Here is a 26,254-nt window from a genome sequence, read left to right on the forward strand (position 1 = left end):
CTTCTGATACTTTTACTGTCTTTGATAAACGAACACTTATCGTCTGCAGCATGGAGGACTAATTACAGCGTGTGTGTGTGTGTGCTGTTTTCCAGCGTAAAAGACGAGTTAAGTGCTAACAGGGCTCCGCGTTGCGTCGAAGATTTCAGAGAAACTGTCGACGCCTCAACATCTGCGGCGCACATCTGAACACACCACTCACACGTTTTACTTAACCGCTGCTGTGACACGTCCCACCCACTGAATGGCTCCGGTATGGGGCTCTACTTCTGTGTGTAGAAGGATGCTGGAGTCTTCAGTGTGTGTGTGTGTGTGTGTGTATGGTTACTGAATTGTGTTGTTTTAACAACTCTGCTGTCAGATTACCTCATATTTTAAATCTGTGCAATAAGCAGACTTTCTATATCTCAACTATATCTCAACGTAAGGGCATAGATTTATTTAGAAAGGTAAATAAAGAAACAACTTGTGTATTGTGTCATTTGCAATAGTAACATTATTATATACAATCATTCAAATGCACTGTTTTTTTTTTACTCTCGATCTCTTCCACAATTTTTTTCCTAGCAGTATTACAGTATGTAATGTATGGAGGTGGGAGTTATGACACTGGTTCTCTAACAGATGTTTTCATGGATTAAATATATTGGCGGAAAAGAGCAAGCAAGGACAAATGCATTGCATGTTTTGCAACTGTTGTTTAGCTGCTTAATATCACAATATATACATAAATATATACATACAGTTCCATATCCGTTGTTTGTTGTTCCATGCAAGACCACTTTCTTCATGATATGAACATGATGAGGGAAAGGTTTGAGAGCCACTGCTTGTGGCTTAACTCTCCTATTTTACCCTATTTTGACTGTTGAACACTTCATATGTTAAGCCTCAAAAAGTTCATATTAATTTGTTGTTTTTAACATTGTAGGTATAAAGTTAGTTAATCAGCGAAATTGTAAATGTTTTTTTTTTTTTTTATTTTAGTGATGTAAAAAAAACATGCTCACACATATAACTGCAAAGGAAAAAAAAAAAGAGTTGTGCGGTTTCGGTGAGGGCTGAATACGTTCTGCTCAGCATCACTGCTGTGCAGGTGCTCAGATTTGCATTGGAACAGAATATTCAGGCTATCAGCTCCGTGCGTTATGCACATCTGCTCCGGCTGTGGCAGCACTAGTACCTGACAACGGTACGGGTTATAGAACACTGTCACAGTGTCAGAACGCGGCAGAGACGATCCGACATGGCGTGGCATGCACGTTCGCCGAATTCAGATCGGGGAGGTTCTTTGCGATGCCTTTTGATGTTGCAGGATGACTCAACGGCGGAAAATACTGTAAGGTGCTGTTCCTCACACCTCTCTCTGGGTGGCTGGGGAACGACTGGAAGCTTGAGCACTGTCACATTAAAACGTTGGACACATTCCTGTCTCCGGCGTGCTCCCTCAATAGCTCTTGTGTGTCCGATATCACAATTGGCTGTTTTGTGCCATCAGGCAGACAGATGCTGAACATTTCCATCACCTGCTTGCCTCATACGCAGGTCAGGATGCTGCTAATTACTGACCTAATGCATACTAAAAGACATTATTTATCAATGACATCTGGTTGAAGGCAAACATTTCCTTTTTTGAGCAAAGGTCACACAAATAGAAAGAAAGGGAAGTGATTGTCACATGTGATGCACAGCAGCACAGCACACGGTGCATTTGTCCTCTGCATTTAACCCATCACCCTGAGTGAGCAGTGGGCACCATGACAGTTTTGGAGTGAAATATAAATATACTACCAGTCAAACGTTTGTATGCACCTACTCATTTATTGGTCTTTGATTTTTTTTACATTATAGAACAAAACTGTAGACTGTGATATAACAGATGTGAGGTTATGTAATAAACCAAAAAAATAGCAAATATGCTGATCATTTGAAGCTCTCCAAAGCAGGGCTATTTTGCTGTGATTGCAGCATTTGGCTTCTCTTCACCACCTTAAGTTAGACAGAAACACTAAATATTGGATTCTTCAAAATGGCTCCATGTTAGTCTCCATAACCACCACTGAGTAGGTCCATGAGGTCCATGCAAGCTTTTGGTTAGGATTCGCATGTTCACCACCGTGGCCTGGGTTCAATTCCCGGTCAGGAAAGGTTTTTAAGGTTTGGGGCAGTGGTGGCCTAGAGGTTAAGGAAGCGGCCCCGTAATCAGGAGGTTGCCGGTTCGAATCACGATCCACCAAGGTGCCACTGAGGTGCCACTGAGCAAAGCACCGTCCCCACACACTGCTCCCTGGGTGCCTGTCATGGCTGCCCACTGCTCACTCAGGGTGATGGGATAAATGCAGAGGACAAATTTCACTGTGTGCACCATGTGCTGTGCTGCTGTGTATCACATGTGACAATCACTTCACTTCACTTTGACTGGTAGAGTACAGTGTCAGTGTAATTTAATTCTGTGATGGTGTACAACCACCCTTTGCCTTAATCACAGCAACACAGATTCCGTACATCCTTTCCAGCAATTTTTGGAATTAACTTGTATTCAAAATCCTCCAAGCACATTTTCAGGCACACAGAATGAATATTAATGCTCTGAACACACAACTGATACGCCTTGTTCAACAACTAATAGTCTGAGCCTTTGTTACATTTTTGTTACAGCTAGTGCAAGTGTTACTACTGACTACAAAATACTGAGCACCAGACAGTTATGTTAGTTTTGGGTTTGAAGCAGTGGTTCTCAACCTGGGGTCCACACCCTCCCTGGGGGGGCATCAAAAATCGCCCGGGGGGGCGCAGAATTTTATAGACTAGAGCATATTCAATTTCTATCATTTATTCGGACTCTGGTCAGGTCAGTCAGCAAACTCGAACTCCCGGACTACAGTGCTGTCAGGAGGAAGGTTGGAGGAAGCAGATGTGGTCATGGGGTGAGAGGAGGCAGCGTCCGTGGGTGTGGGGGAGGAGGATCAAGCCCACTTGGGCTGAGGTGAAGACCGCTGAGTGGTCTTAATGTTGTGGCAGCTCCATGGCACACGGAGGCAGACGCTCAGGCGGCGCACCGCGGGGGGAACAATGACAGTGCACTGGTTGTACCAATTAGCACTGTCGTGTGGCAAAAACAATGAGCCGGCCATGGCCATTTTTTATGCTGGTCGGCCTTGGTGGTTGCGTGTCGTGCGCCCGCCACACGCTAGGGATGTGCAGTACCACTGATTTCTTTTCAAGACGTTACCAAGTACTGATCCAAAACTGATGCTTTATACTTTGTAATTGTGTTTGGAAAATCTAAATAAAAATTGCATGTCAAGTGCATGTCCCATCCGGCTGTGGGATTTTTTTGGGGGTTTGAGTTTATGGGTTTTCAGGGGTGCGTGCCAAGGGCACATTGCAGGCAGGAATGGCTTTGTGGGGAAAAAACGTTGGGAACCACTGGGCTGAAGGATAGGCCAAAAATTCTGACCAGTAGTTGGGTCTCCTTTCTTTTCACATTTTTGCCTTCTGTCAATTTGGTAGCTGTCGACGAAAGATTTTCCAGGCAGCATCTCATCTCCCATTGTTCAAAATAATTACCTCATTAGCCTAAACGCAGAGCTGAAATTAGCTTTGCACTCGCTGGCTGGACAATAGGACAGAGAAATTAGCTCTACGGTCAGAACTACCCTACATGTACTCACCACAGGCCAGAACACTGTTCTCAGTCTCTTGTCCAGGTGAAGCAGGTGGGGCTAACCGGTTGTCCAACCAGCGCCCAGCATGCCACCGGAGCCAGAGTCACCTTCAGTGTCCACATCACATGTCCTAAGTAGCCGCCCGAAAAAGGGATTCGGAGGCTTTGGTCACAGGTCACATGACCACAAGTCAGGGCACCACGTGCCAAGCGCTCCCTAAGCAGATGAAGGCCAGGAAAGTAACACTAATCCGGGTCCTGTTAGAGGGAGGAGGGGGTAAGTATCTGTGACTCGTTAATCTCGGCACGCCAGGCAGGAGCATCTGATGACAGATGAATCGGGCGATAGGGCCCTGTGTAAATTTGCTCTTCTGCATGTTGTGCTGCCATTATTTACCGATCCGAATCCCCTTTTATTGACGCATTATCGGTTTTATTCAGAAATCCATCCCAATGCAGAGAGTGAGGATTACACACTGCATCCCATAGTAAATGTGCTGTATGGTGAAGATCAGGGATGGAGAGTTTGTGCGTTTGTGTTATTTGTGTGATGTATTTTTCATCTTAGTGAGAATCACAAATCATCACAAAATTATTAGAACGTGTTGTTTTGATTATGAGGGAATTTTTAAATGCTACAAGGTGTATGGGGGGTATACAAGGTGTATACAAGGTCGCTTTGTGGGTGTTGAAAGTTTTGATGTAAATGTTTTTATTATTTCATATCTTTGCATATGTTTATCGGGGCAGTGGTGGCCTAGCAGATAAGGAAGCGGCCCCATAATTAGAAGGTTGCCGGTTCGAAACCCGATCCGCCAAGGTGACAAAGCACCATCCTCACACACTGCTCCCTGGGCGCCTGTCATGGCTGCCCACTGCTCACCAAGGGTGATGGGTTAAAAGCAGAGGACACATTTTGTTGTGTGCACCGTGTGCTGTGTTGTGTATCACAATGACAATCACTTCACATTTTTCACTTTTCATATGACTTAGCATATTTTGTGGCGTGAGTGTCTTATTACATGTGGTCTTCTGTATTGTTCTGCATGATGATGTTTATATTATTGATGGGCGAGGGTTTCCAACCAGTAGGACTGGTGGCTCAATCAACAGATGAGGTGAAGCCGGACGGAGCTGCCTGGGGGACAATCTTATTACTATGGAGACAAGGTCTAAGAATTAGTGCAGGACCAGGTTGGGTTTAACCTGCCCAAAGCAGTGTCGTGTTTTATGTTGTTATCTATGTCTTCATGTTTGATTTATTTTTTAATATCTTTTTTTTTTTTTGCACTTGTTAATCTATATGTACTTTTTGGGGGATAAAGACAAGCACTATTTTTTGGAACAAACTCATCACTCCTCTGAATCCACCACTGTGCATCGTGCAACATTTTTAAAAGGACCAATTGCAAATTACAAAAAAAACAAATGGAAAAAAAGGATTTACCATCTAGCAGGCTTATTGGACTAGTGCAATTTCTACATGTTTGAACTACCGGAGCCAGAATTACCGGAGACCAGAGGACAATGATTTACTTCATTCTCAACACAATCCACCTCATTCCCTGCAACAGAATGGACAGCAGTAAGGGGTATTACTGACTTGTATAACAAAGGACACAAAGCTGTCCTGTAAATCCTGGATTTCGGGAAGATACACTTGTGAAACAAAGCCATAGGTAGCTAGAAAAAGGTGTCACAACTCACAACAAAATGGAAGAAACACCAATGCTAATACTAATCTAACTTTAATGTAGATACAGGGTCAGGCCACAGTCTTTACACACCCTTTCAGCAACAAGGAGTAATGTGTCGTGTCATTAGCATGCCCCTGGCCCACCGGGTGGCACCATGTCCCTGGTTTGTCTCCCCTAATTACCTCCATGTGTATGCCATTCCCATGTAATGAATTTACTCCGGTATGACAGGTGTAAGAATATGCTATTTAGAATTAAAACAGAATTTCCTTGTTTCACAGAGGCAGTTACATATTTAAAGTTGATTATTGTCAATATAAACTGTACACATTTTACCCTAGATCCTTATAATTATATAAGTGTGTGTGTGTGTGTGTGTGTGTGTGTGTGATCAAACATTTTATTACATTTTTTTCTGTGTTTTGTATTTAATACATTTTAGGAAAATTTCATTTGGAAGTCCATAAATCCTACATTGTCTGCTCTGTGACCCCCTTAATGAATAAAGGGGATTTTATCTACAGAAGGTCATCTGTCTATTATAGCAAAAAGAGAGATTCGCTTCATTGCGCTACCAAAAGCCTACTCTCCACTTACTCAGCGACACTCTAAATGGTTCAATAACCTTTACATTAAATAACCGCTAGCATCCTCGGAACTGCAGCGCAGGGGATTAAAAAAAACACTGTAACACGGAGCCATTCGCCAAATCATTCCTCAAAAGGTAATCTGGAGAGGATAAACACAGAGTGGAAGAAAAGTGTCCTCTGGGAGATTTTAAAGCCGAGCAAGGGAACGCCATAATACTCGTCAGAAGGCGGCCGGAAGGGTAGACGGTGGGGGGAAGGTTTTTTTTTTTTTTTTTCTCCTCTAATCTGCATGAAAGAATCACATTCCCTCCAAATCCCCGGACTGGCACGCTACCCGTATCGTCCAAACTCAAGAGAGATTTCCCCCGGGGGTCGGGCTAATATGGGCTGCCCAAATTCCCACAGTGTGATGCCACCCTGGATGACTCACTCCAGCTCGTCCCACCGCCTGCTCAGCTGCCAGCGGGCATGCAGGGTAATATGCAGATGAGGCCAGGAACAAAGGTGCGTCTCAAGGGCTGTTGGAGTGTAAAGATTGTAAAGAAGATTGGGCTTTTGTCTTCCCTTTCCAGGCTATTGATGGGAGAGAGGCCGAGGGGAGGGTGGTAGCAAGGGGGTTCTTCATAACAGAATTTATAGCTTTGTGATTAACTATGTTTAAGTGTGATCTCCATTCTCGTTTCTGTTGCTCCAGCAGCATTTACTCTCATAGCACCAGCGTATAAAATCGCATCTGAGAACAGATCCTCGGATGTTGGAACAACCTGCATAATAAAAAATTATATATATAAAAGTGGAAGGTTTCTGATGAATCTCTCTTAGATTTACAGTCTACAGATTAAATCTCAGTGAAAAGGACCCTAGATATTCAGCAGATTAAAAATCGGACAATCATTTAGGAAGCTGTACGTTTTTTGACCACAGAAATCTGCATGTTATAATTTTACGGATGCAATAAAAAGTCAATTTATCGATCATCTATATACATATAGAACATATTGTTTTTTTTGGATGCGAGTGCTGTAAGCAGTACACTGACTGATGTGCTATGATGGTACAGCGACAAAGTCCTTCTGCATAAGCCGCCCAGGACTAAATTGCAGCAGACGCCAACCACAGCGTGGAAATGTGATGTGACGTGATCTCCAAAGCGTTCTGACAGAGCCAATTTTTCCCCCATCCCCCAAGTTTGATAGACCTCTCAAGTCTCAATGTTGAGTCCTAAAAGGGGGGTAATGCCCTTTATTACAGAGCAGACTGTACAGACACATTAATAAACCAGTCTGGGTATAATAAATTGATTATATTTGGTCACTTTTGTCTGGAATTTAGCCAAAAAAATGTGGAGCCTAGACTCCCCAGATAGAACACCCTGGGCTGGGGTGGCAGCTCTAAAACTAGTTCTTCTTGTTTTTGCCATCACTGTCTCATCTCAGAAGTCTTTCATCCGACTCCGTGGACAAAAGCAGGTCAGCAATCATTAAATATGAATCCGTATCTGGAACTTTGATGCGTGATTTAATTCACTGTACCTGCAGCGGCGAGTGCAATAACAGTCGGGGGGTAAAAATGCAGCATTTTCTGCAAGACACTAAATCTCTGTGAGACGTCCTCTGTAATGGTTCGCCCATAAAACGAGGACATATGGCGAGGGCTGCGGCGGTGGCTGATTTAAAATGGAATCGTTTAACACTGTTGTCTCTTCTGGAAAGAAACGCTCTCTAATACACTCCAGTGGTTAGAGGCATCTGTCCCACTACTGAGCTTCTTTTGCTATTCGTTACCGTGACGGGATTAGATGAGGAACTGAATCCCTTGTACCGTACATATGACCTCTGGTATATCACGAAAGGATGTGGTCCATGGTGCTGCCGGAATGGCTCAGAAGGTCTAGACAAATACCGCGGAGTGGAACCAACTGCAACCTGTAGCCATTAAAATGCAACGCTTCGCTACGCCGTCTGTCTGACTTGTGTCACCTCACAGGTGCCCTTAAAAACAGTAGATGACAGGAAAACATAAACACATACACACACACACACTCTAAACTTCAAAGACCAAAGACTGGGCAAGAAAAGGGCCCCAAACAGACAAGCAGACAAGAGAAATGCTGAGCAAATGAATCAATGAGCTGATGAGTCAACCTCATATAGTACATTCATCGCTAGCAGCCACACGTTCTTTCTCCCAGAACCATTATGAAAAATATGCTTAATACTTTTTATTAAAGTGAAGTGATTGTGATACACAGCAGCACAGCACACGGTGCACCCCAAGGTTAAGGTTTACACTTAAGTAGTTTTCCACATTTATTTACATGAAATCACCACTAAAACACCATAAATGCCAGGATATATAATATTTTTCTAAAGATTTCTGTTTACTTACTTATGTCCTCTTACATTTGCAGTTTATACCACAAACACAATAGTGGTAGGTGGTGCCAAATATGATATTTTATATTAAGTCTTTTAATTAGTCTCTAATATGGGGGAATATGGCATTTATTATATTATGATTATACATACGCTAAGCTATTTACACACTGTAGGAGGTAGAATGCAAATATGTACCATATAAGGTAACCTTTAGTTAGCATTCAAAACGGCGCTATAGTAAGAACCGCTCAGTGATGACACACTCAGTTTGTTACCCTGGTGTTTCGCATAGGTTTTCTGCCAGAGCAAGTGAGACAGAATGACTTTCAATTCCGTACAATTCGTTCCATCAAGCCTTTGGTGTCCCTGGAGAGGGCTTGGTAAAATTGTTTGTATTATTTAATCTGGATCAGTCGACGGCAGGCTTCTGATTCTGAAATTATTATGCTTGTACAGCGCAGCAGCAGGGAAACACATAAACAAAAGAAAAAGAGCCATTATTATTATTATCTTTATTGTTGCCTTTAGTATTGCCATTATTATTGTTGTTATTGGTATTATTATCATTGATATTATTTAGCATTCAGTCTGTCCTTAGGAACAAGAGTGATGGCTTTAATACGACAGAGACTGACATCATTTTTTACACAGAATTGTTGCAACAGGCAACAGTGACCACAATTCGATTTTACTGGCTTCATACATTCCAGGATTAATATTTGCATGTGTTTCGGCATAATCGTTTAACAAGCCTGTGCCCTGCTTTGCTGCTTGCTGGGCTGCTGTGCATATTATGAAATATTCTCCACATGAATATACAGAAAGGCTTAAAATTGCAATTAGCCTTCCCTCTTTTAAAGTGCTTTATACAAACTGAGCACCAGAAATCATTGTTTACTTTTTGCTAATATAAGTGCATTAGCTTACCTACAGCTCCACTCTGAAGAAACACATGTAACCTGTCTGAAGCTTCCTGATATTGCAGTTTGGCAAAATTCTGATAAGCACCGACATTCTTTTAAAACGACTAGCTGAAATGTTCAGAGACAGGGTATCATTACAATGCCCTGCACTGCATTTGTCACTCACAATAAGGGACAATCTTTGAGAAAGATTAGTCTGACTATGTGCATGTAATCATCAACCAATGCTCAGTCCTGCTTATTAAAAGGCATATTCTTGATGACATATATTGACCCCCAAATAAGGTCAAGAGCAAGAGGAAAAAGTGTAAAAATGAACCAGACTTTTTCTGTTACATTTGTGGAAGCTTCACAGTGCATGTATTTAAAAAATAAATCCTATTTCCAATTTAAATAATTACTGCTCTTTAAATGCTACTATACATATGTTGTGGCTTATTATAATCAAAGAAAATTAATGTATCTTAAAAAGCCGAAGTCTAAGTTGTAACCAGCACCCTCAAATATTGTTATTCCTGTAGTTTTTAGTAAAACAGCACAATCAATTGGTAAATTATGTATGGTAGCATTATATATTTTAGATATTAGATATTATGTGGAGATGTCAGTGTTTCTGTGTCAGTATCACCCTTGAGTGACTGGTGTTTTGAACATTTTAACGGCTTGATTGATGTGTTTCAGCACAGTGCAGTCATATCGTTTAACAGCCACAAATAAATAATCACCAACAGCAATAAATGCATGAGACATCACAGGCCTTCAGCTTGAAGCAGTCGGAGATGCTGGGACAATCTAGGAATTGCGAGCCGTTCAAAAGGTTTTTTGCTCCTTGGAAGTAGGACACTACTAGTTCCTAGTTCCCAGTTGGCCTTGGATGCAGCATTATTTCTCCACAGAAAACTTTTTTTTTATAGTTCTGAAGACATTGAACTATGTGAACTGTCCCCTTTTAACAAAAGGGAGAACTCATGCACCAAACCAATCCTTTTCACTTCCCTTTTCCACTTCTTTAAAAAGCTGTAGTTAGAGTATAGCCTGAACCTGCACTGTTGTTTCTCTGAACCGAAAACATTTCCAAATTTGAAAAAGCACACATATGTCCCAGTACTGAACCATTTGGTTCTAATTGCCGCAGCGACTGCAAGATGAAGAAGCCCGATTCGACCAGATGGTTTCTGGTAGTGAGGTTAACTGGGGTGAATACGAAACTTCATAAACATCAATCATATCAGAGTGAAATCAAATTGCATGAGGAACGACCAAAAAATTATCTCACCACCAAAACCATCGCTGTTTATATATTTACAGTTATATCTCCTTCTTACTATTCTAGAGCAGATTTTATCCTTTGTTTTTTTTTTCCCCTGAGACCCTGTTTTTGATTGGTCTGATGTAACTGGCTGGAGGTTTGACACGTCCTTCACGGTCAAAGTCATTAGTGGAACAATTTGACATCGACTGCTGGTCCAAAACCACAGTGACACAGATCTCATGAGTTCAGGTTCCTGGAGCAGAGCCAAGACCTTAACCCACAAAAGCCCATAGTAACCCACAGAAATCACTTCATTAATTACCTTCCCTTCATTAATCAACAGCAACACCCTGAAAATACTTTTTTTTTCTGTGATTGATATGCAGGGTCCATTTTAGGTTCCTTGAATGCATGTAAATTAGGAAGGGGTTCTAATGAACATCAGGAAGTGTAGAAGTCTCACTTAGAAACACTTAGAGTCCCCTTCATCGTTCTGACCATTTTTAAGACTCTCACTCCATATGTCATGGTCCAACCTTCCACCTGTTGATAATGGAAGATTGAATTGGACTGACATGGAAAGGGCTGTCTGTTCATAACTGAGGCCTTCTTCTGGCACCAGGCACACAGATAAAAGTTTTCTTCTTCATTCACGTAATGGCATTTCTGGCTCCAGGGTTCAGACGTTTCCATTGTCTGCCATGCTCTTATTTTACAAAATGCATCAGTATTTTTATTTCTGAGTAGCACATTTGTTGTATTGCTTCCCATGCTGCTCACTTCAGTTAAAGTGTAATACCCAGAATGCATTTCTATATAAAGTGGGGCGTGCATTCTACCCACTCGGGTGGAAAAAAAAAAACTGTGAGAATCCACCTGGCCGTCGAAGACACACATACATAATCAATGAGCTTCGGCAGTCAGCAGGGCCAAGGTCCTGCTTCGCTTGCCTCATTTCACTGACATATATAGAATCCTCACCCACCCCTCTACTGCATGCCGGGACCGTGAGATAGAGATGATTCTGCTCTGGACCTTTGAAGATGGTCAAGCGAGTACTGGCAACATCTTACACATCCAAGGCATGTTCTGAAGCCCTGTGCATAAGTTCTCGCCTCACCGCAAGGTATAAAAAGTTTTCTGTTTGAGTGGAGCAAGGCTTTTGAAATTGTTGTGGGAAGTTTTTGTTGTCTCTGCAAGGTCTCTCAGCAGTGTGGAATATTGTGCTGAAAGGGTTGGTATGTAGCGGAATACATGTGATGGTGATTCAGGATACTATATTTATGCTACAGTTCAAAGATTTTTGAAAAGAAAAATTACAAAAATAATAAATTATTATGGACAAAGTATCCATATATGTTGATACACTAGATACTGTGTGAAGTTTAGTTGCTTCTTTAATCAGTGCAACTGTTTCTAGCTGGAATATCACTGAAAAGGGCTTTCTACGAATGAACGAAGCCTTTAAAGTGACAGACTTTGGTTAAACAAACACAGTATTCCACTGGAAATCAATACTAATTTCTAAGTCACCCTGAACCTTTGAACAGTATTGTAAGTGTCTATATTCAGCTCATGTTATATTTTATAAGGTAATATTAGGATAATAAATAAAGAATTAGGCTTAGAACACATCTACCAGCTTCTATGTGGATGACAGTCAGTAAAAAAAAATGCATTTTATTCAAGCAGTGAATGCTGCTATAACAGGTGCCAACTGTAGCTCTTTAGCTGGGATGTCTGGCATCATGGGCTCAATCGCTTAGTCCCACATGGGACTTCCCCTGTCACGTATTTTGACTACAACCACATTTAATTAGTCACAAGGCCCATATGTGCATTTTCACACATATTTATTTATATTGATGCTGATATGCAAAAATAATAACCAAAAGCACAATTCAAAGGTACTGAAAAAACCTGTGATACAGCACAGCTGTTTCAAATATGTAACTTATATGCATTCTGAAACCATTCAGAATACAATAATGCATTCCTCATAAAGGAATACATTATCCTCATAACAAAATCACATTTGGTATTCAGTCATCAGGATTTTTCCCTGATCTGTTTCCCAAGTTATTCCTGTGCTCGTTTTACAACATAAATATCAGGCAACTTCTGCAATGTTACGTTTAACAGCGAATCGCTGCTTGTTGGATGGGAAGGGATGTCGTCCTTGAACCAAGTCCAAAGTTGGAACAAAAGACACTCTCGGGTGTGCTTGGGGCCACCGCGGGCTCTCGCTTGAGCGCCTGAGCAATTCTGTGTGCTTTTTTTGCACGATTCCCTGCTTCCCTGCGTCTGCGTCGGGAACGATCCGACACTTTTAATCGCGGCCGTCGCGCCTCGACCGGACGAATCGCTCCAGCTCGGGGATGTAGGGATGGAGGGAGGGAGGGATGGAGGGAGGGGAAGGTGGATAAAAAAAAACAAGCCTCTAATCCCCGCACAGCAAACGGTGTCACTCAAGGATTATCGCGGAGAGGAGGGGGAGAGGAGGGAAGGACGGAAAAAACTGCGCTAAATCCCCAGCGGCTAAATTAAAGACGGGCACGGCGTCCCTGGTCCCTGGTCCCTGGTCCCTGGTCCCGGCACCACCACCTTCTCCAACTTCACCGGCCCTCCAGGAGCGACCGAACGCGCGGGACTTTTGTCCGGCGCGATGCGCTAATTAAGGGGCGGGTGGGGGGACTTCCCGTAAAATGTTGATGACATTTAGTCATTTCGACATTTCGACGACGGGCCGTCTGTCGGAACGTTTTAAAGAGCGTTCGTTACCTGTGTATCCCACCAGAAGTCATGGAGCGGTATAATCCAGTGGACACTTTAAGCAGTTTAGCAACACCAAAAAAAAAAAATTCCTCGTCCTGGAAATTACACTCCCTCGAAGTTTCTGGGCCTGGTGTTTATATTCCTTCCTGAACGGACCGCGCAGGGGAGCCCGTCGGAACCCGGAGTTCAGCACCAGCGGAGCAGCGGACAGCTCCCGTGGAAAGCGGCGCTCCTCTCGTCGTAGCTTCTCGGGCGCCGCCGAGGCCCCGCCCATCGCCTCGCCTCGTTGGCTGCCGCCCGGAGCCGGATTTGCATACAATCGCTGCGCCAGCCAATCAGGGCGCGTCAGGGAGCCCCCGGCGAGTGGGAAGCGCCAGCTGGCTGCGTGTGAGCTGCGCCGGTTTGAAATGAATTGCCCTTGACTGAGATGAACAGAGTTGGAGTGGCGAGTGTCTTCGCTCGTTGCCGAGCAGATCTGGTGTTTCTATCCAGTGGGGGTGTGTGTATGATGTGACACATTTGCCTAATCAGCATTAAAATGAATGGCGATTAATCCAAAAAAGACAGGCCCTTTGAATACTCCAAATATTACACCCAAAACGTTGCAGAGATTATGCACGCCTATCTCATGACACAGCTACCAAAAAACACATTCTTCATAAATTGATTATTGGCAACATCACGCTCCTGCTGCTGATTAGGAGGCAAGGGGTCCCACCCAGGACAAATTAGTATCATTCAAGTGCCCTCTGCAATAGAAAGGATGGTTTACTTATTGGCTGTTCCTCATATCACTGTAAAGGTTTAATGGGGAAATTGTGATGCAATGCCCTTACAATAGTCTGAACTTCATGTTGCCCACAGATGCCATTCCAATGGACAATGGTGTCATTATGAAGTGTCCTACATGCCACCCATCAGGATAAGGTGCTCTTTAAAATAATAATAATATCCCAATGCCATTCATATCCATACCTGTAATGGGTGTCCTTGTTCGCAAGTCCAAGCAATGTTATTTCAATGCACCAAGATAGTATCAACATACATAATGGACGAGGAGAGGACAGGAAAAAAGACACGGGTGACACAAGGACACATGAAGGAACCAAGACATACAAACACAATAAACAATAAAGGAGATAATGATTAATTCACAGTGTCCAAGGGTGACCCCTAGCGGCTGAGTTCCGCTAGGGTCAGGACTTGACCAACTAATGTTTAGGTGGCTTGACATTATTTTCAGGCAAGGAAATTTGTCTGACCATGTGCACACCCTTCTTCGCGTCCACTAACCTCCAGAAAGTCCACCACTGGAAAGCGCTAAGTAATAAAGACAGCAGCATGTGACGATGCATGCTCTGGACATTCTGGTTGTGCATACAGAAGTTAAAGTGCTCGCTAAACCACAGTGATGCAAAAGTCTGGTATTAAGCGAAACGTCTGGAACTAAACAGAAAGATAATATGCCACATGAATAAGATGCCACATGAATAGAAGGTTGAACACACACAGGTGCATGTGCATCTACAGTCCTATTTTTTATGGATTTTTTCGATACTGTTGGTTGTCTCCATATGTCCCCAAAAGACAGACTTGCATCACTCATTTATCTGCCATGTACTCTATAATTCTTACTGGCTTAGTTCTGTCACCAGCAGTGTTTACAGGCTCTGGACCAGTTCTGATGCCTAAAAACCAACACTGCTCCCACGAGGAGGTCACCAACGCAATATCTGTACCTGGGGACAGACAGGCAGCTGAACAAACACCTGTGATTACAGCAGGGTCTCAGTGAGTCACAGGCCAGCTAACGAGACTCCGGGGACAAGTGCAGGCCACCAGCGCTGAGGTCTGAACATCTCTTGTCTGGGTCTGGGCTCAGCATGATGTCAGGTGCGCAACAGGGGCTTTCAGGACTGTTTTAGGTAAAGTAGCATTGACACCTTGTAGATCTGGGGTGCTGTAAAATGCTGTTCTCAGTTGTGGTTATAATATAAATACACACATGTGTGCACACACACACATGGGTTTCCCTGACTTAACAGGAAAGGTTTCACTGAAAATGACCTTCACTCATTTAATTGTCCCTTCAGCCTTCAATCTCAGCCTGAGCTGGTCTGAGCACACCTTCAACCGAACCTTCCCATCCATCCCCTCCTCCCTGCCTAGCTCAGTCCCTCCGCCCCTCCCACCGCTTATTGCTTTTCTGGGCTACTCATTGTCCCCGTGGCCTCTCCGCTCTCACCCACATCATCAACGAGGGGCCGCTCATCTCTCATCTCATCTCTGATGGTTTCTCTATCCTCTAGCATTTCGGCAAATGCCCTTCTTCCAGTACCCGGCTATTAGACACGGAGACAACGGCATTGCACGACCTATCACTAATGGCTGGGAAGTGTAATCTCAGATGGGAACGAATATAGAATTTCCTACCAGCCCACCAGGCAGAAGACATGCTACTGTTAAAGACTTTCAATCAATATTTGTCCATCGTAACAAGCCTCACGTAGGCTCAGGGTATTTTACAGTACGTATCTGTCTTTAAAATCCTCTCTAATGGGCCCTATATTCCCACTGTTGAAATTTTCCTTTGCCCCGATATATGTGATATGCCTGATATACCTGCTTTGTGTGTAAGGTGCTGAGAGCGAATATGCTGAGAGTTCCTGTTTCTGTTGAGGAAAGCTCCCTGGGTAACAGAGGCGTCAGCATTGTGCATTTACCAAATGTCAGGTTTCTGCTTTCCTCGAAAAATCTGACTGAATTTTGTGAGTGTTACTTCCATGACCACTGTTATACACAAATGTCTCTTTCTTTTGTTCTTTTTTCAATCATCCCTTCCGCTTTATTATTGGTCACAAACACTTTCACGGTCATCAAACCTCATTAGATCCTTGCATTGTTCTATAACCCGCGTATCCATGTGGGTAATTTATATTGCTATAGAAACCAAAATTTTACATGATTTCTTAAGCAAAAAAAAATTAAAAATCTGTGGGCAAACATCATCAATGATTAACTTGCGTCTGGAACATTTCCTTTGTTCCAGCTCTAACTCGTTAAAACCTGGTCTTGTCCTCCCCTCTAGTGGCCATGCGTGGCAACAAGAATATATGTTTTCCGTATAGATTTCAGGTCCGAAAGTCAATTTGCGAGAACGCTTAGTGAGAAATCAATAAATGAAAAAATAACTAAAGAAACATTTTAACTTATTTTGTAGAATATTTTCACTCGTTACATTTCATGTATATGTATTGGTTACGTCGTCTTTTGAATACTGTGATTTACATTCAATCTGTGTGCAAATGAATCTCTACCTCCAAGTCTAATGTTACACATGCATTCACTGCTGGAAATAAACATTTTACACTAGTTTGACACTGATTTCACACTGATGGCTTTCCAGGACAGCTTCAGAGTAAAAGCCTGCATTCGAGAACTTTCTGTCTTTCCTGTCTTTCCTGACTTCCTCACTTCTCCTCTCGATCTGAAACATTTACTTATCATGCACAGACAAATACATATGTAGATTTTGTGAACAACGTCTGTTCTATTCTATTTCTATTCCTACTCATCAATGCCCTGCGGGGTTCGTGACCATGTCGTGACCACCCATGTGATCCCCAGTAGGACCATGTGACTCCCCCGTGGACTCCCCCGTGGTTCTCATGGTCCGTTTAAATGAACAATGCTCCTTTTCATGACTCTACATCTTCTGTTGACTACACATAGCAGAAGTCATTAAATTAATAAAGTACCTTTTGATATGACCGCTTTTGCTCATCACGAATTGAACTGGTGTATTGTGGGAAGTGTGGGAAAATATCATTAAAACATCACCACAGTCAGTTCAATTCAATTTTATGTCACAACTAGTTTTTTGGCCAACACATACAAGGAAGTTGATTCCGGACGATGGCGCTTCTCAGTCACGACAGCATTAAAACAACAACGATGTACAATACAGTCAAATATATCAAATATGCTATGAACGGAAAATACAGCGATGATTAATGAATGAGCCGGACTCGTAGTAAAAAGACACGTGATCCCAGGGTTCCGCCCCGCCGCTGACGGGGGCGGAGCTCCGCCATCGCCCCGCCCCGTCCCTCTACATCGCGCTGCGTCCCACCGCGCGTCTGTCTCTCGTTCCGAACGTCGCTGTTCGCCGGCCGCCAGACAGGAGCGCAGACTGAACCATGGACGCCGCCGCCAGCACCGCGCAGCACCGCCTCGTCGTTTACGGAGGGAGAGGGGCGCTGGGCTCCGCCTGCGTCCGGCATTTCAGCTCCAGGGGCTGGGTGAGTGTCCGCCAGCCGCGGCCTGGTCACTTGTTGATCGGACCTGAATTACACTGATGTCTACTCATCAGTAATCTGCACCTTACAAATTTCACATTACTATTATTAATTTGATTATGATTATTATTATTACTGTTGTGTTACAGTGGGTTGCAAACATTGACATCACCTCAAACGACGAGGCCAACGCCAATGTTCTGGTGAAGCCAACAGAGTCTTTCGCGGAACAAGCTGGACAGGTGTGTGAAGACCCTCTCTCCCTTTGTGGCTTTGTGTGCCATCTGGGGACAGTTTACTCTTAAAGTAATTGACCCGATGAAAAATCTCATAATTGCTTGGTTTATGGATGTCGGTTGAACCTCGGTAACTATTCCCAGGGGTCGGTGCTGTAATATTCCTGTTGTCTGCAGGTAACAGCGGCTGTAGCCCAGCTGCTGGGGGAGCAGAAGGTGGATGCGATCCTGTGTGTGGCGGGAGGCTGGGCTGGAGGCAGCTGCGCCTCTAAAGGTCAGTGTTCCCCATCAGAAACAAGCTAAATGTGAAGCGACGACGGCCTTTTCTCTCTCTCCCGCTCACTCCTCTTATTCACCTCCTCCAGACCTGTACAAAAACGCTGATCTGATGTGGAAACAAAGTGTTTGGACGTCCACCATCTCCAGTCACCTGGCCTCCAAGCACCTGAAGGAGGGGGGCTTGTTGACCCTTGCAGGGGCCAAGGCGTCTCTGGGAGCCACGCCTGGTAAGAGTCTGCTCATCACCCTCTCTTTCGTCGCAGTTGCAGTGTGTGTGCCTCATTTGATACTACAGGGACACTGGCTGTTGTCCACGCTGTGCAAATGTGGCCTAAACAAATGAAAGTGCACATAAGAGAGCTGTTCCGGCTTTAAAAACAGCAGGCAGCAGTGCTGTGCGGCAGTGGTGACATACGAACAGGGGTAAATGTATTCCATTACAATACGTATTGAGCAAATACGATGTTTACTGAAGTTATTGACAGACTGGTTGAAAAATCCATTGTGCAAACAGAGCAGATTGGGCAGCGTGCACAGATCAAGTACATACTTTAATGTTATTTAGAACATTCAAAGCAACATTCAAAGAAAATATTCAATGCAAGAAGCACAAATTAGGCACTATTTCCAAATGAGAGCTCAGCACAGTGGCACATGTCTATATGCATACATGTACAGTACAGGACAAAAGTTTGAAAACTTTCTCATTCAAAATGTTGTCTTTATTTTCATGACCATTTACGTTGGTAGATTTTCACTGAAGGCATCAAAACTATGAATGAACACATGTGGAGTTATGTATTTAACATAAAGTGGAGACCTGACCTCCACAGTCACCAGACAGTCACCCAATCGAGATGGAGTGAAGGTAAAGGGGCCAACAAGTGCTAAACACCTCTGGGAACTCCTTCAAGACTGTTGGAAAACCATTTCAGGTGACGACCTCTTGAAACTCATCGAGAGAATGACAAGAGTGTTCAAAGCAGTAATCAGAGCAAAGGGTGGATATTTTGAAGAAACTCGAATATAAAACATGTTTACAGTTATTTCACCTTCTTTTGTTAAGTACATAACTCCACATGTGTTCATTCATAGTTTGGATGCCTTCAGTGAGAATCTACCAATGTAAATGGTCATGAAAATAAAGAAAACACATTGAATGAGAAGGTGTGTCCAAACTTTTCGCCTGTACTGTACATGTATGCATATAGACATGTACCGCTGTGCTAAACTCTGGTTTGGAAATAGTACCTGATTTGTGCTTCTTGCTTTGACAATTTTTAAAGTAAAATGTTCTAAATAACATTAAAGTATGTACTTGGTGTGTGTGTGTGTATATATATATATATATATATATATATATGCTGACTTCAATTTACATCAAAAAGTAGGCATCACAATAGTTTTCTGACAATATTTCATTTTGTACTGTACAGATTTTTTTTGGACAAAATCAGGACGAGACGATCAGGAAACATGTAATGAAAATCTAATCCTTCATCTTTTTTTTCTGATCGCTTACACTGCTCATTGATTAACACACTGGTACCTGGGCTTTGTATGTGGCGATCTCAGTGTGCATTTAGAACAATGCTGTGTGCCACCCCCTCTCTGCACAGAGTTAAAACAGCCACTTTCCTATTGGCTGATGCTGCTGGGAGGAGAATGACTCAGCAGTTTTATTATTACTTTTTTTTGTCCACATGTGGACCTTGTTACAGCCCGTTTGCAGCGTCTCTTCTGGAGCCCCACCAGTCTGCACCAGAGCTTCAGGCCTCTTCTCCACTCAGGGGGACTGCCCTGAGGGGGAAAAAGGCTCCTGTGGTAACTTGATGAGATAGGAAATACATCCTGTCATCAAAGGGGCTACGTGATAAGACCTCTCACTCTTTCAGGGAGCATTTTAATGTGTATTGTACTATAGTTCCCAGAGGTGTTTAGCACTTGTTGGACCCTTTGCCTTCACTCTGCAGTCCAGCTCATCCAAAACCTTCTCGATTGGGTTCAGGTCCGGTGAATGTGGAGGTCAGGTCTCCACTTTTTGTTAAGTACATGACTCCACATGTGTTCATTCATTTCAGTGAGAATCTGGAACGCCGTCCCCCCACACTGCTCCCCGGGCGCCTGTCATGGCTGCCCCCTGCCCACCAAGGGTGGTGGTTAAAAGCAGAGGACACATTTCGTTGACAATCACTTCACTTTTTCACTTCATGTGGCTGTGAAATGACACCTTCAGACACATCATGGTGCTTGCTAAGGAAGTCAGTTTTTTGTTTTTTTTGGATGCATGATTAGAACTAACTAGACTTGGGTTAAAGGCCAGGAGAGTTTGCTGCTCTTCCCTTTGCTATTCAGAACATGCAGCATTTTTTTGCCGCTCAGAGCAACATTTTTTTTAGACCTCGTATAAAGTATGGATTGGAGTGTAAAAGGCCAGGTGAGACTAAGGCTTATAGAGCCCGGAGATCATGGAGGCGATGCAATGAAGACCTGCTCAAGTGAAGGTCACGCACGCCTACTGCAGATTATTGGCTGGAGGCTCAGGGTTATGCATCAGCCATGCCGTGGAGGATTTAAACCACTGACCTCAGTCCAGGAATAATTAACTCCACTCACACACACCCCCACCCTGATATGCAGGGAAGCTGGATGGTCATTCATTCTTACTGGTTCTTATGCAATAGTAAATCTGGTGTGGTTTGGTATCTGTTGACCAAAATCTTTTTTCCAGATCTTACACACATGTATATTACTAGAACATATATCCAAAACCTTATTCCACTATATTAATTCAAGTTTTTGAGTGAATTTCCAGAGCTACAAAATGATGATTTGCCATTAACAAAATATTAGTAGTTGACCATTAAGGGTCAGTTTGAATATGAAAATAACAAATATAGTAAACAGTCATAAAAGTTGATCCCAGGTTGATCCCAGGCAACTAGCTGTTTAACTGAAGCCAAAGATATTTCTCTTGAAAATAACTAATCAGTCATATTAAAATTTCAGTTGAACCTGCTTTGAATTAATCATCCCCAATCCTTTAAGGACTATTTGTATCTGCTGGGGTTAAATGGCAGTGATTCTACCTCATCAGAAATTCTCTGGCAAAATCTTTATAAAGAAGCATGTCGAGTTCAGCCGTTCAGCATCAGCTCTGCCGACGTAGTAATCCATCATGGGACTGAAAGCAGATCACACACGCCTTCAAGTCGCCCATGAATGCGTTTGATCTTCTGGCCTAATCAGCCCAAAACAGGGATAGGACTCTCAGAACGGTGCACGCTTCTAGATGTTTCTGTGTACACGTTGACATTGCAAGAATGTCACAAATGTATTTTTTTGTCTGTCTGTGTTTGAAGCTCTGTGCATTTTTACATGTGTCTGTACACTTTGTGTAAGGACCTTGCCCCTCTGTCTCTGCAGGCATGGTGGGATACGGCATGGCTAAAGCTGCAGTTCATCAACTGTGTAAAAGTCTGGCTGGTGAGGACAGCGGAATGCCCACTGGAGCTGTGGCAGTGGCCATACTTCCGTGAGTCCTTTGAAACAGGGTCACTGCTTTTATCAAAAAGGATAGAAATATGTTGGGTTTTTTTTCAAAATACCCAAATACCCAACCAAAGGAAATTTTTCTAGCGTAGGCTGTTTTATTTTCTGTTAGCAGATCTGTTCCACGTGCATTTGGCAATTCTAGAATGAGGCATAGAGAACTTGACTGGTACAGACATTTTGTTCCCAAAACTTAGGCTGTATAGGTTCTAATAGAAACCGATAGGAGCTCAGATGTACTAAAAGTTCTGGTACTTTGTGGCATGTAAAAGGGTCCTAACCACACTGCTGACTGTCTGAATGGGCCTGAGGATTTTTCAGAATAGATTTCACTGGGCAATTCTACTTTCTCCTTTTATTGCCTTCTACTCTGTTTAGATTGAAACCAGCTTCGGCTATTGGACACATCTGTGTTGCATTACTTCAGTGACTCTGCAGTTTCTTTTCCCTTCAAATGTATGTTAGCAGATCTTCACTGTGGCATTTTGTTGCAGAATTCACACACACACACACACACAAAAGTACAGTAGAAACCCATACAGCACTAAGATGATAGTAATTATTTGTTCATCAATTAACTTCTGCCAGCTTTTTAAGATGTAGAATTTTATCATGTTAAATGGTTTGTGCTGAAAACGTCAATTACCTTGTCAACTTTCAAGTCTCAATGGGGCAAGTTGTTCAATTAAACAGATAAGTACTTTATAGCTCAGAATGTCAGAATTTTGATATCTGGAACAGAGTAAACTCCTTAAGTGAAAATAAACTGTGCTAAATGTAGCCCATAGCAAGGAGTGCATTTTTAATCATGTTTCTCCCGTAGGAGGCAGCTTTCTTCAGTGTCCTCACTGTAAAAAGTGGTTTGTGTCTTTTCTTGTAAACATTTGTATTTTTATTTGTAATATTGCCTATAGTGGCAATATTGGTGGCACTGGGAAGTTTCTTACGAAATACTATTCTAAATATACTATGTTAAAACATACTATACTAAACAAAATGTACTATACTACAGCATGTATAGATTCCTACGGCATAACTTATTTTGACATAATTCATAGCATGTATGGGTAAACACATGCAGTAGCTTTTTATCAGGTTTCTTTTAGTGTCTTTGTAAATTCAGCTCAGTCTGTTGGGTGGATTATCGCTGATGTCGGCTACAGCCGTCTGTCTATTGCGAGAAGATTTTGTTAGCAGCAGGTCTGAATGCTAAATGAATGGAACAGGCCTTAGGCTTTCACCAGCAACAAAGCCTCACAACTCTCTCTGTCCCACAGGGTTACTCTGGATACGCCGATGAACAGAAAATTTATGCCGGATGCAGATTTCGGAAGTTGGACGCCACTGGAGTACATTGCAGAGTGAGTTTGTGACAGAATACAAAAAATTTCAAATTCACATGGGGGTGCAAGTTACATTTTGTATGAAATGGAGCTCTGTGTGAAATTAAAGCTCTTGGGATTTGTCTACAGCCAGAAAGACACAAATTCTCAAAATGGAATATGACACTGATATTCGTTTCAAAATTGTAGGGTCTGTGTAAAAAACGAATACTTTAAGATCACACAGGAAATACAGATCTCCACAGCTGAATATTATTAAATGCAATTTCAATTGGAAACACTGTAGATGTAGATAAGATGTGTACTACATGTGATATGAAGTCATCATTCTTCTAACGTGAACCATATTTCATCTGTACTGAGTTTTACTACAATGTGACAGTGAAACTAAACGTGTGGATAAGCCATGGATTTAGTTGACTTCTTCATTCCTTCTACACATTGGACTGATAAATTTAACATAATTTTGCTGACAGACAGATATTCTTAGAGGTCTATATAATTTTACTAATGGCATCAGTTAACAAAATCCTTTATTTGTTCCTGCTGTAAATATCACCCCAACCCCTCTAGTTCTCCCCCACAGTATTTAAAACACCAATTTCTCAGGTATTTGTTTATGCAGTGATGTAAACAGGACTAAATGACTATTTGGGAATGTATTGCATTGCAGTGGATCCTCAGGGATCCTCAGTGCTCATCAAATGAAACTAAGACGATGCAGCAATGGCCCAATTTCACCAGGGGATGGCAGCATACCTTTCGAAACTTCAGTTGCAGCGACTTGACATTTTGCTGCATTATTCAGATTACTCTGACAGCTCAAAACAAAGCAAAGCACAGCCCTTATCACTGGAGTTGCTGGGGAGCAGATGGTAGAGTAAAGTATAAATATGTATTTATTCATGAGCGCTTACTCACAGCTGTTAAACCTGTTACAGGTTTAAATGTGGAGAGGGCTGCATCAGCACTGTGGTAGATAAAACCTCGAGAGCATTTTGTTGCAGAAACGCTCTGGCTTTTTCCGACACCATTTTTGCTGCATGTATTGTTGAGTTTGGGACCTTCGGTATGAGCAAATCTCCTCACTTCAGACCTGTGGGCGATTAGAGTGGGATTAGATTCAACTTCATAATCCCGTTGGAGGAGGGGCCAAATCGAACCTCCGGGGATTATCAGGAGGAACAGATGAGGCGTGGAGAAATATAAATAGATGTTTAGGTAATTAACCGGGAGCGGTGTGCAAACTCCCGCTCATTTTCTCTCACTGCCCCCCACCCAACAGGATGTTCTACAGCTGGGCCAGCGGAGAGAAGCGGCCGGCCTCGGGCTCCCTCATGCAGCTGGTGACGGCAGGAGGGAATACAGAGGCCACGCCTGCCTTGTAGCGAGGGAGAATGATGGATGAAGCTTACATGGATGTATAATACTGTTTTACAATTATGACCCACAGTGACCATGGCCATTAATGTTTGCAATTCAGAATAATCTTCAATAATCCTGTTTTAAACAATTTATATCATTTTCACAACATTAGTTTTAAATCTGCCATCAGAGCCATCGGTTGTGCAGCCCTAATATATACATATAAAACTGTGCCAAAGATTAATTTACCAGTTTAGAACACAACCGGCAGAGCACATGCTTGCAATTGTTATAGTGTTGTTGTTTTCAGTATAGTTACTATTGCAGTATGTATATGGAGGAATGATGATCTCTGGTGGTTATCTTGAGCTGATCAAAAATTAAAATGCGTAGACCCTCCACTTTCTTTTCCTCTCAAAAATGCCAACCAAAATACGCCGCTGTCGTATTTTAAACATACAATGGTGAATAAAGTGACCTTAACCAGTCTTTCCGCTGTGTATGTGTGTGCATTGTGAATTTTGTGTTTATGTCCACATTTTAGATTACATCATTAAATACACATGAGTGAAAACCAGTCAATTGTCATCATATCTGCAAATAAATGTCGTTTATTTGTCTAATTACGCGTGTACCTGTCATTCTAACACTATATATCATGGGAAATTTATGCAACTAAACACAACAAATAGTGTAATTTGTGTTATTTTTTATTGCTGCATTAAGGATGAGGATAATCCAGAAATAAATCTGGCTGCTAATTCAGATTGTGTCTCACACAATCGTGTTAATCTGTTCTGCCAACCTTGCCAACACAGCATGCATATAAACTAAATTTATCGCTAGATGGCGATGTTTCATCAGTTAAGAATGCTCATGTTTTTTTTTTTTTTACCAGAATATGGTTTACTGTAAATATATATGTTAAATTCATCTGCAAAAAAGATAGCAAATCATAAAATGTGATTTTTCTAAAGTTTACAGTAATAAATAAATGCAGTTTGTGTGTCCTTTGTGAATGGAATATTGTTAATATGGTCCTTCTTTGTGCTGTAAATATCCTACCACTGCATCTACATCCCTTAAAGTTGTGTTTTATATGAGTGTGTGCTTATGACTATAAAGCACAAAAGGGGTATGATAAAAGCATTTTACATTGAAGCATAAAGAACCTAAAATTAAAGTTCAAATTCTGGAAGAAAGTAATGAAACGATTCTCACATTCAGATAGTACCTTGTTTCTCACAATGTGGTACTTTGGCTTTCTCTAGTGGGGCACTAGGAGACTGCAATTATTGTTGATATTCACAGCTACATATAGTGTAGTTGGTATTCTTGATATCTTCCGTGTATTATAGTAAATATCCTCATTTACTCGGTGTTTGATCCCAGTTTTGAAGGTGGTGACAGTTAATAATAAGTGATATTAATGTTAGCAATAAAATAGCCTCCTAAGTACACTGGTTTAATAGGCCTACTCTATTACATTATAGTGTTGTCATAATAATGGTACTTTCAGAGCCACATATTTGAGGGTAGTAATGGTTCTTATTGAAGGGAAACAGGAAGAAACCTGGAATGGGCTAAAAATCAGTAGCAATCGTCTATATGTATGAAACCATAAAATATGGTGGAGAAGGAATTAGTGTAGCACATCAGCCCATGGTGTGCTGCACTAAACAATACCAAACAATAACCTGAAAGCTCATTAGATTTATGCAAACTATATTTGTGCCATACACTCTATTTAGTGAAAGTGAAACTGAAGTGATTGTCATTGTGATACACAGCAAGCACAGTGACACAACAAAATGCATTTAACCCAGGAGCCAAATGTGTGATCATTAACATTTACATTTTCAGCATTAATCAGACACCCTTATCCAGAGAGACTTACAA

The 26,254-nt window shown here is 42.2% G+C and overlaps 2 protein-coding genes across 4 annotated transcripts in view; one reads left to right on the plus strand and one right to left on the minus strand.

Moving 5' to 3' along the window:
- Nucleotides 1–13,507, minus strand: part of fstl5 (follistatin-like 5) — a 128,651-nt gene extending 115,144 nt beyond the window's left edge. For all 3 annotated transcript variants that reach the window (XM_028959720.1, XM_028959721.1, XM_028959718.1), the window contains exon 1: nucleotides 13,289–13,507. In XM_028959720.1, coding sequence (XP_028815553.1) covers nucleotides 13,289–13,311 — 23 coding nt within the window. In that variant the 5' untranslated portion in view covers nucleotides 13,312–13,507. The remainder of the gene's footprint in view (nucleotides 1–13,288) is intronic.
- A 3,885-nt stretch (nucleotides 13,508–17,392) lies between these two features.
- On the plus strand, nucleotides 17,393–24,978 carry qdpra (quinoid dihydropteridine reductase a). The gene is made up of 7 exons (XM_028959722.1): nucleotides 17,393–17,583; nucleotides 17,730–17,822; nucleotides 17,994–18,090; nucleotides 18,182–18,322; nucleotides 21,522–21,630; nucleotides 22,925–23,008; nucleotides 24,276–24,978. Exons 1-7 carry the CDS (start codon nucleotides 17,482–17,484, stop codon nucleotides 24,376–24,378), a joined length of 729 nt encoding a protein of 242 aa, XP_028815555.1. The 5' UTR covers nucleotides 17,393–17,481; the 3' UTR covers nucleotides 24,379–24,978.
- Nucleotides 24,979–26,254: the final 1,276 nt, after the last annotated feature.

Source organism: Denticeps clupeoides, chromosome 18 (genome assembly GCF_900700375.1).
Source record: "Denticeps clupeoides chromosome 18, fDenClu1.1, whole genome shotgun sequence".
Taxonomy (NCBI): domain Eukaryota; kingdom Metazoa; phylum Chordata; class Actinopteri; order Clupeiformes; family Denticipitidae; genus Denticeps; species Denticeps clupeoides.